We start from the raw sequence: 11,475 nt of genomic DNA on the forward strand, positions 1-11,475 counted from the left end.
TTAGAACAATGACTTTGAGGGGAAATGTGGTACAGGTGAATGGATGCGTAATATTGCACAGCGTAAGGTGCAAACAGTGTAGAGAAGAGCACATGCTGACCTCCCCATATCTGTCTACTGAGGACACAATCTCTCTAGCAGAGTACTGCACTTTGACCAAAAAAGGATCAAAATACACAAAAGAGAGAGCGTGACAAGGAAAAGGGGAGTGTGACAAAGTGGGGAGAATCAGAAAAGAAGGAAGACAGAATGATTCACAATGGATGATGTGTACTGAGAGAAACAGAACAGACAGAAATAAATGAAGATACAGTAAATGGCACAGATTCAGGGACACAAAGAGAGGCCCTGTCAATATCCATTGAAAGAAGTACTCTTGTGAGACACAGCTGTGAGCCTGAAGTGGGCTCACCATAAAGCACAACAGTGTGCCACTGACACACTCAGTGCAGCCTGGACTGGCAGAGTTAGAAAGAAAAGGCAATGAAAGAGGAGACAATGCAAAGACAAAAGGAAAAACTGTCTGAATTTACTGTTTGTGTGTCTGGGAGCGTGCCTAGAAAAGAGAAGCAATCATACCTTCCAGCAGGCTTGAGGCAAAGATAATGGAGAGCCAAACAGATGGGAACACTTTTTGCCTCAAGGTCAACCCAAGAGAAGGCCATAAATACACAATTTTCACCAGTTGTTTGTTGTGTTTGAAAATCCACTACAGCAAAATGCACAAATCCTGTCTGTCTGGCTGAAATTTCAGCGATAGGTGGAAATATGTCATATAGGTTTGGACAATATGTTTTTATAAGTGAAACATTTGTGTTCGTTTCAGCACCACCCACACACATATCTTCATTAAGTGGTAGCACACTAAAAAGAATGACCTTTAAATTAAAAATAACCTTCAGTGCTCCTTTATGTCACTTCTGAAGGCATCAGTTTGGTGTTTAGGCGTCAACAGTAACAGCATCAACAGTAGATATGAGGAAAAACAAAACAAAGGAATAAACACAAACAGTCAAGGTTTCAATATGTTGATAGAGGAAATCATGAACAATAGGCTTGTTCATCAGTCACACAGGGAAAGTTATGAAACTCATATAAGACAAAAAAAAAACTTTTCAAATTAAACATTTCACTAAATAATGGCACTCTAAAACATCACTTCAGAAATCTGATAGTATGATAAAACAGATTACAGTACAGAACTGACAGCTGATAATGATAAAGTCTGAAGCAGCAATTGAGATGTCAGTCAAACTGCTCCAACCGGAATTCACTACAGCACCAGCAGAAGACCTTATAATTTCCTCTTTCCAGATATGATAGTCTTTTTCTTAGAGATTGACAGAAAAGGAGACAAAAGTGACATAGTAAAATTATCAGTAGACTTAAATGAACTGTGATACTGTGAAAAAAAATTGATGTCCAGGTTTACATTGTAGGCAAAAAAAAAGAAAAAAGACCTTGAAAATTTATTAGTCTAACAAAAGTCAACTTTTGTATTCAAACTGCTTTTCACTGTAAAAAATGAGCCATGGCTCTATCGTGATAGCTCATTTCTGATGTTTGTGCCCCAATATATTCAGAAAATATGGGAAATAAAAAAAGCATATTTCTACTGAGCCTAATCCATACCTTAAGGAATATTAAAGTACCTCAAACCACTGGCATTTTGTAGACACAAAATGTTCCCTCAAAATGAAGATTACCAAAATAAACGTCTATCTTTCTTCAAGCTGAGCAAGAAAAACTAAGTTTCGAGAAACCCAATTTCTAATATTTGCCGCAAGGGTTTAAAATCATAACTGAGCTGTCAGTATATATTTATCCTGTTGCATCCATTTCCTCGATTTGTATTCCCAAAGTATTTCCAGCACACTGCATTCACAACAAGAGGAAATGTTCCATATCATCAGAGTGTCCAGTTCTGTTGCAACACTTCCAACAAGTCAGCTTTTATTTTCCAAAGTTTTTGTATATATATTTATCAGTGTGTCCCAGCACTGGTTTTAGTCTTCTACTGTAGATGCAGGCACAATACACATTCATTAAGTGATAGCAGAGGACTTGATTAATTAGATCCAAACAGGTAACTCCCTGACAAAAATGTCAATGTGAAATAGTCTGACCAGCTGAAATCTCTGATATGTCTGATTCAGTTCCATGGATCAACACTGCATGTTATTATATCATGTTAATGTCCCAGTTTGTTTCCAAAGTCAATCCCCGCTTTGTTGACCATCACTGCAAATGCTTAGAAAGTGAATTCTTTGATGGCCTCTGTAGGGTTTGATAACCATTAGGTTGGTTATTTTTATTTTTGTATCCATGTGAACCGACCATCGATGTCATGGCTACAGTCACTGTTTTACATCACCTTGATTAAAATACTCCAAAAAAATGCCTCTGGATGCTGTCCAACATTTCCAGAATCGGCCATGAAAATATTTCATAAGATATTATCGTCTCGTTTCTTTCACCTCCCAACAACAGTCGCTGTCAATCTCCTATGCTGATATGCCATTTGCTGCCCTCTAGTTTACAAGGGATTGTTAAATGAAAGACTCCAAGTTAAAACTTCAAGTTTGATGCTAACCTTCTGTCAGTCACTTGAGGTTTGGTCCACACTTTTAAATTCTGAAGTCACTGATCGGTAAAGGTAGGAGGTGCGATGCCTAACATTGGCTGCTTGAAAAAAAGTTGCAGGTGTAAAGAGCCCGAATCCTCTATATAGAAACAGCAAGCTGAAATCTCAATTTTAAAAAAAGCTGGGGTAAAGAGGAAGAACAAGACCATGATGTGCTTGTGACTACTTTCCCCTCCACTCCCACATTATTCCACATATGTTCTCTCTTTTATGTCTTCTCTTTTCATGTTTTCCCCTCAGCTGATGTGCATCATCCGCTCATCTTCCTCCCTGTCCCTCCATCTCTAGCCTTTAATAGGTCGAGGCGGTGGCTTGCCGATCTCCACAGAGATATTTGTGTACAGAGGATACCTCTTGACCTGAACCAGTCTGTAGATCAGAGAGCTGATGCCGTCCTTCTTCATCGTGTTTTTCGTGTTTTGTATTTTATTAAATCTGGCGGGTGAAAGACAGAAGGAGAGAGAACAAAGAGGGGGAGATAGTGAAGTAAATTAGATTAAATTCAGTGCAAGTCAAAAAACAAAATACTGCCATAAATTTTTTTTAAAAACATTTTAAATGTGCCTTTGTGGGGTTGGATTTTGTTGACCAGCTGTGCACTGTTATAGATCTGTGTTTTAAGTCATTCTAACAGTTTTTGTGTGTCTATGTGTGTTGTGTGTGCTTTGTTTGTAGCCTTGTAGGGACAAATTAAGTATCTTGAATTGAAATTTGTCAGTGCCTTTTGTGGGAGGAACCAGTGAAATAGAGCACACCTGCTCTGACATCCAGGCACACATGGGAAATTAAGCTCACAATTGTAATTCTTGAAGTCCAAATGCACAAGAGACTCTCGTAAGAAACAAATACACATCAAATACACCTGAGAATAAGCCAATTAAAAAAGAAATCAGGAACTCAAAATGCTATATATTATTTAGAAATAATAAGAAAGAAAGAGTAAACTCTACTTACAGCACAAACATTATTACTAAAATCCACATTTAGACCTGCAGGACATGATGTTTATATCGGTTAGTTATTCTTTTTCTAGCCCTGCTTTTACATCGGCAATAACCTAAATACACAGTTAAGAAATTGTTCAAAATGAAATACACATTTTCTTTTGCAGTAAGATCTCGCCAACAGGTGGTGCTATGGCACTGCACCGTGACTGCACAGTATTATCTATCACATTGGCCTAGGTTTGCTTGAATAATGCTAGAATATCCAGCAATGTTTACATCACTTAAACTGCCTTTTTTGTTTGGCCTGTGAACAGAGAAAGAGGTGATGCGTGTGAACACCCAGTTCTGCACATTCACTTTTGAAAAGATACTATAGCAGTGACTGACTCCAACAAAAGACGTCTTCTTAATTATATGACTGGACTTACAACTAGAGTTGACGCTTCAGTCGGACATGGACCAGTGAGTCTACAGATCCTTGTCAAAACTGACTAGAAAAGATCTCTCTTCTCTCTGCACCACTCTGTCCTGTCTCTCTCAAATCAAACCATGAATGGAAGCGGGAAAAATGTTGTCAAGCATCTTTTCGTTGAACAATACACTACAATAAGATATAAATAGAATTACTTGTTCCAAGGATTGACACTTGCATGCAAAAGGAGGGGGGATTACTTTAAAGCGACAAAGAATATAAAGGAATGAGGAAAACAGGCAGGCAGTTGAAACTGGGCTGGATGACGGGCAGAAATGTGAAGCACGGACAGGCAGAGAGATAAATATATATCACAGAAAGAGTGGAAGATGGAAAGAGCAAGATATACTGATATTAAAAATAAGGTAAATAACAGGAAAAAAGCGGAATCTTGGAATCTAAATAGCAGCGATTAAAAGCAAAAAACTACTCCTACATATATACTGATACATGTACACCTCATCTATACAGTAGGCTATCATATGTATCTTTTTTAATATATTAGTCATTTATCTTTTATTTTAGAGAGTTAAAAGGAGACACAAAGACAGTACTTCTTACATATTCATTAGCCTGATTTCTGGACTGATTTCCTAACTGGGCTAAGTAAAGGTCTATTTTAATTCCACCGAGGGTCTCACAGGAAAATGTTTCTGGTATAGGATCTCAGTAACAGCTTTCCATGCCAGCTATTGAGGTTATATTGCTGTAGCATAATGTATTGTTAGCTGGCTCACTTGACCCTGTTTTTAGCTAGATGAGGAGAGCAAGCCATCTTGGCTGAAGACTCTAAACAAGATGGGGTGTCAATCAATGATTCTATTACATGTCATACTTTCTGAAAATTTTACTTTAATACAAAGAACATAATATCTTTGATTGGCATTCACATCTAGCATATTTTAGGGCAATATTAACTGCCTGTATGTAACCTGAGAGGCAAAACCTAGGGCAAAAAACTCCTCTCCCATCTACTTCCATCAGCTCAGATCTTCTCTCATCTGTATTATTTGATCAATAACAGAACAATGTCCAGAACAAGGCAATCAGCCCAAAACTATATGAGTGAGGGAGACGAATATAGACCCCTTTGGCTTTAGACGTGCTGGTAGGCAGACCATGTGGGACCGAATGAGGCCTCTTGTTTCCCTCTGTCCCCAGTCTAGATGCTAGGATTAGCTAATAGTCCTCTGGATGTACAGACATGACAGTGATATCAGTCTCTTGGTAAGAGAGTTATTAAGTGTATTTCCTTAAACGTCAAACCATTTCTGCATGGGATTCTAAACAAGACAGTAAAATCAAAGTAATGTTCATGCTAAATGCAGTTTTACAGAATAAGCATATTTCCACACAAATACACACTGCATCTGAACTGTAACATATGAATGGAATATTGAACAGTGTTACTTTGTAATTCATTCATTTGCAATTCACAAAAGGGTGTTTGCTGGACAGAATGTGTGTGTGTGCTAATTAATGATTGAGGAAGGTGATGAATGTGCCTCTTTCTTACTTTCACTGGCCCAATATCTCATTGCTATGCCTAACAGGCAACTCCAAAAGGGCCGAGAGAACGGACTCCTGTGTGAGTGAGTACGCATGTCTGAGTCAATGTGTGTGTAGGTGTGAATGCAGAGGTGATAATAAACATTCAAACAGTCCAGTCAGTGCTTCCCTAGGTAAACACTGGACCTTATGCAGGTGCTTCAGATAAACTCTCTCAAAAGACTCAATCATTAAACCAAATCTAAGGAGAAAGTCAACCCTGTGCCTAAACAGAAAATCACTTTATCTGTGTAACTGTGACAGACCTCTGTGTACATCCTAAGAAGTAAAACTAGGTTTTTAAGGTAAATTCAAAAGAGAAAGTGATGTTGAAGTTCGTTGCTGTAGAAGTGATTTTGATAATAAATGACAACAGTTTTTTTTCATTTCTAAAATTGTCATCACATACAATATGTCAGCATTTGTGGGCAGTATTGCGAGGTTGAACAGTAAGTTATGATTGTATGTAACAGTATTTCATGACCAAATCACATGCAGCCCGAAACTGATGATTCTATAATGGCCTACCCCGACACAGTGCCCATTAAGGGTGTAATGGTGCGACTAGCTCACCATTCGGCATGATACATGATACAGGGCTTATGGATCGATACACTCATGATAATGATACAATAATTTCTTCTTAGGAATGTAAATTCATAAAAACTGTTTTCAAGCATTTTGCTTCTTATTCAAACATCTCCCTTATTCTGTATATTATTGTGTAATTTAGATAGTGTGGCTAATTGCGTAGCTAACATCAGTATCAACAATATACTGGTCCAGAAAAGAGATCTGGCCTAATGCCTCATCTTTTTAATGTAATTAATACATGGGAGTCTTGACTTGACTTGATTGTGATCCAGTTGTCTGTTTCACAAAGAATACTGTCACATTTTTGAACTTTATATTGTTCCACGATGTTACACCCCTAGTGCTCATCTAAAAAAATATCATAAACCTGGCAAAACACATACCTAGAGTTTCAAGCAAAATAAAGTTGTTAAAGTGGTTCTTTGTATCAAAACCTGGGAACTGCACTACTTTGGTTTATGACCAAATACCATAAAACTAACGGCATTCCCATCATCCTTTACTGAAATTTTGTTTACCACTATTTTAAGTTACTATGCTCTTATATTATACCCATTAAACATCAGCCTGTTAGTGTTGGCATGCAGACATTATCATGAAGTGGCCACTCCTGCTTTCACAACCTCCTGATTATTCTGAGACTCCATGCCTTAACTCCAAATCCCACTTCTTTTTACAGGATCCTTTAAGCCAAAACATTATAATGAGTATCCGGAAGAGCTGTTAAGTTTGTGCCAACTAATAGGCCCATTACTTTCTGCCCCACGCTAAAGTTATGAATAATGTATTGGCCCCAAATAAATAGCATCCCTATTGGTGCCACCTCTTACTGAGGAAGTCTGGTCCAGAGAGGGAGTTCAGTGAGATGAGCAAGCAGAGGAGGAAAATGGGATTTGAGTATCAAGTAGGGACACATACACACACACACACACACAAAGTCTAGTGGCTGATTTATTGATTTTGATGAAGGCAACTAGACTAGTCTGACCTAGCCGGCTCCCGGTGTCATTTCAGAAGGCAATTACTGAGGGATCGTTGAATCTCTCTCTCGCTCCAGTACACATGCACACACACTCACACACTTACAAAACAGTGATAGATGACATATTACACAGTATAGTTTGTTTATTTCTAAAGTTAAACGACTTCTAGATGGAAGTCTGACATCTCACTTGTTTTCAGCAGCTGCTTGTTACAGGTAAAATAGATCGCTGTCATTTTTTTCATTTGATGTCACAGGCTCCACGTTTGGCTAATCTGAAGTCCTCCCACACCAAATACAGTAAATGTACCTTGGTTGTTGACATATTATATATGGTAAAAACTAAAGGTTTTGTTGGATGAACTTAAACTTTTAGTTTTGGCCGTACATGTACAGATGCCTTTGACTGGTTCTGATGATTCTCTGTTTTGTTGTCTTGATGCATTTTTATGCCGAACCCTCTCATGAAAAGGAGATTTTGATTTCAGTAACACTACTGTACCTGATTTAAAAAAATAATCTGTCAGATGCTAGGTTCAGACACTATACACAAAATTCAAATCAAACCTTTATACAATTTGTTGGCTGGATGCACATTAACTGCAGCAAAACTCACTCTGCTTTCACACATGACCCTTGTTGCCAGCATTTTACCGAAAAAAAAAACCTTCCTACAAACCAATTTAGGACTCACAACTAAATTAACCCTCAATTTGAACCATAAGGCAGCAAAATCATGTCAGAAAAGCTGTGCTATAATGCACAACAAGAAATAAAACTGGAATAATATTGGAAGAAGGAACACAGTTGACTATACATCTTCATTCTGCCCCTGCTACTGCATCTATTGATTTCTGTGTTGAGAAGAATCGTTGCCTGGCTTATCCAGACCTGAAATCAGCAGCTCATGAAGGAGAATAAACAGTGATAATCCACATTTAAGCAGCTTAATGTGAGGTGCTATACTCCTGGTGATTAATATGTCTAGAAGGGCTCACCTCTGCATATTGGGTCCATTCATCAAACCATAAAATTAACAGTATATGGGAAGTATTTTTGCACATTTGTCTGAAAAGCAATTTAAATGGGTGTAGCCAAAACAGCAACATTTACAGTAAGTCCCAGGGCTGTATCTCTGAAAGTTGATTTATTGAAAATGCTTCGTTTTGCGTGTTTTAAAGTCCTCTCACTGGTCACTCAGTGACCATAAAGGCCTAGGTCTTCAGAAGAGTCTCTAATCTAATATTGCAACACTGCATTTACATTAGAGCAAACAGTGATTACACATTCAGCAGTTTCAGCCTTTATTTAAGTTGCATATTAGCAGAAAATTAACTTTTAACAAATACTGTGACATCCAGAATTTTTTATGGTGTCTTTGAACTGTATGTATTTTATTTATTTAAAATGTCCTCATGCATTTTAGCAGGTCATAAATCTTTCAACATCCTGTTTTGACTGAAATGTTTTATCAGTTATAGAAAAAAATGATGATCTGTGTGTCTCTGCACGGTGGCCTGCAACTTTTCAGACACTCACATTCTTGACTTTGTCCAGTCTTATTGCTGTTTCCAAAATGATGCTCCTATTTTCTTTGTCTAGGTTGTACATACACATAGCAAGCAGCAGTAGTGATAGTAGTAGTGATGTCATGCATTCAAGGTTCTAGCTACAATTGAGGACAGTGAGTATTTTTAGCAAGCAATTTTGCTGTTTTAGCAACCTTGAGAGCAGTTTATAGTCTTCTCTACAGAAAGGTGCAAATCAGGGCTATTTTATGGGTGGATTACACAGTTTTTAGAATCAAATGCTGATTTGAAAAACAAAAAATTGCAACAAAAAAAAAACCCCTTACTAAAATAAGGACAAACAAAGGCTACATTTCTTATTTGACCATTAAAGGTTATACAGTGTAATTCCAGGTCAGAAACTGGTTAGCAAAACTGGTCAGAATGAAATCAGACAATACGGACAAAAGTCACCACTAGCCTTATATTGCCCGTTATGCTCATGTTTCCGAGAGGTCTATTTTAGCTGACACTAAATAAGAAGACATGTTATTGATACTGTGCCCTTTGCAATACCACATAAACATAACTCTCTTAAATGGATAGAAACATCTGAAGTCTGCAGCTGTGAAACAAAACCAGCACAATTGATCCAATGTAAAGCCTGAGAATGAGTTCGGACAGTGATGCAGTACCTCTGTGGGTTGGGCTCATTGTGCTTGTCTCTCTCGTGTTTAATCATTCTGTAGCGGCCGATGCGAACATCTGGCCTGGACACCTTCATCCCGTTCAGAGTGATCCTGCAACAGGCACAGATACAGTATCTGTCACAAACAAAATAGGTGGACAATAAGAGAAAAAATGACAAGTTGAGAAGGAAAACAAAAAGAACACCCTAAGGTTTCATGGAGAAATACAGCAGAAATGTTCAACGTCCTTAAATCTGTCAGAGAATTTAAAATTATGACAAGTTTTCACAGCCAAAGGTGATGAAGTTGCAATAGATATTTTCATTATATATTAACCTGATTTTTAAAATAATAATAATAATCTAACAATTGTTTGGTCTATAAAATAATACTAAAAACCACAAAACCCAGAAATTGGCAGCATGGTAGTGATAATCACACATAAGGTTGATGGGACTCAAAAGTAAACCAGCACAACTGTCAGGACAGACACCCTCTTGATTTGATTCACTCCAATCAAGCCTTCAGTGAAGTTTGGAGTGTATGTTACAATGAGATAAGTCCAAAACATGCTTTAGTTGCTAAGGCAGAAGAACACTTAGAGTTAGTGAAACTTTAATCCTCTACCTATTAACACCACAATATGCTGACTTCTCCGGCTAGCTTAGTGTCCGTGCACACGCTGCAGTCCCTCACACAGGGCTCTTGAGGCTGCGTTTGCTGTAAAGCCTGCGGATCATAATTGCCCTAAAGCCAGAACATTGCACCGAGTGTCACAAACAAGCAAAAGAACAAACAACCTGAGATCCCCAAGCTCTTGCTTAAAACCCTAAAAACTAAAGACAGCCAATTTTATAACACTGAGAAACAAATTGTTCAACTTTGGGAGTTGTGAACATTTCGTACACCGGTGTGGAATAAAGACAAGGACTTACAGTGTGTTTCATTTAAAACAGAGCTTGAGATCAGAACGTTGAGACCAGTAATGTTGCATTACCGCTAAGATGCAATATAACAGCAAATCAGCAGGGAGATTTATATCTAATGCAACAACAAATGGTGTGTGTACAACACAAACAACAGATCTGTTCCCTCATAAAAGCCAACTCAGACTTAGAGGCATTGATATTCATACCTACCTATGTGCGTAGTGAATAAGCAATTCTTATTTGTCACAACACTGATTTGTGCCGACTCTGTCTTAAAAAGCATTCATGCCTAATATTTCTCCTCAACAGCATCCATTCTCTTCCAGTTCCACCTCTTTCTTTTTCCTTCTCTTTTTTCACAACTTCATGTCCCCTTCTGCCTACCTGCCCACTTATTGTCTATTACTGTAACTGCCCTCTCTGTAATTTCCTCTCTTTTTTTCTAATCTTTCCCACTTCTGTCTCTTCTCTGTACTAATTATGGCCGATACCAAATCTCTGTAAAGTGTATCGATGGTTAAAGGCAATACAATAGTCTTTGCAACAGTTTTTTTTTCTTGTCATAGTGAAAAAGCCTCTCCAACTGTATCTAAAAAAAGTGAAGCTATTTTAGGGATAAGACAGGGTGACTTCATTCACAGAAAAGAAACATCATTACTGAACAGTTAAAGGTAGGGTTGGCGATCCAGCAAGAGAAAGCTTGATTTTGAAAGCAGACAGCTGAAGAAATCTCACCCTTTCTGCAGTGTTCATGTTACCAAGAGTAACATGAACACTGCATGTGGCCTTTGATGCCCAGCTAACTGCATTACGATCCTATCTATAGACTTAAAGCTGACTACTGCTGGTATTTCCCCACCCCTGGCTGCATGTAAAAAAGAGTCTATTCCATGTGGCGTCTTCTCGCTCTCACACTGCATGCATGTAGCAACTTTTAGACAAATCAAATCAAATCAAATCAAATTTTATTTGTATAGCGCCAAATCACAACAAAAGTCATCTCAGGACACTTTACAAAGTAAGGTCTAGACCTTACTGTTATCAATATTATTACATAGGGAAAACCCAACAAATCCCCCTTGAGCAAGCACTTGGCGACAGTGGGGAGGAAAAACTCCCTTTAACGGAAGAAACCTCCGACAGACCCTGGCTCTTGGTGGGC

At 38.1% G+C, this 11,475-nt stretch overlaps 1 protein-coding gene across 1 annotated transcript in view; it reads right to left on the bottom strand.

The window, feature by feature from the left end:
* Nucleotides 1-1,987: 1,987 nt before the first annotated feature.
* The window catches only part of b4galt2 (UDP-Gal:betaGlcNAc beta 1,4- galactosyltransferase, polypeptide 2), a 135,091-nt gene continuing 125,603 nt past the window's right edge, over nt 1,988-11,475 (bottom strand). The window contains exons 7-8 of the mRNA XM_020591609.1: nt 9,391-9,495; nt 1,988-3,079 (exon numbers count right to left, since the gene is read on the bottom strand). Coding sequence (XP_020447265.1) covers nt 2,929-3,079; nt 9,391-9,495 — 256 coding nt within the window. The 3' untranslated portion in view covers nt 1,988-2,928. The remainder of the gene's footprint in view (nt 3,080-9,390; nt 9,496-11,475) is intronic.

The sequence above is a fragment of the Monopterus albus genome, unplaced genomic scaffold (genome assembly GCF_001952655.1).
Source record: "Monopterus albus unplaced genomic scaffold, M_albus_1.0 scaffold14.1, whole genome shotgun sequence".
NCBI lineage: Eukaryota > Metazoa > Chordata > Actinopteri > Synbranchiformes > Synbranchidae > Monopterus > Monopterus albus.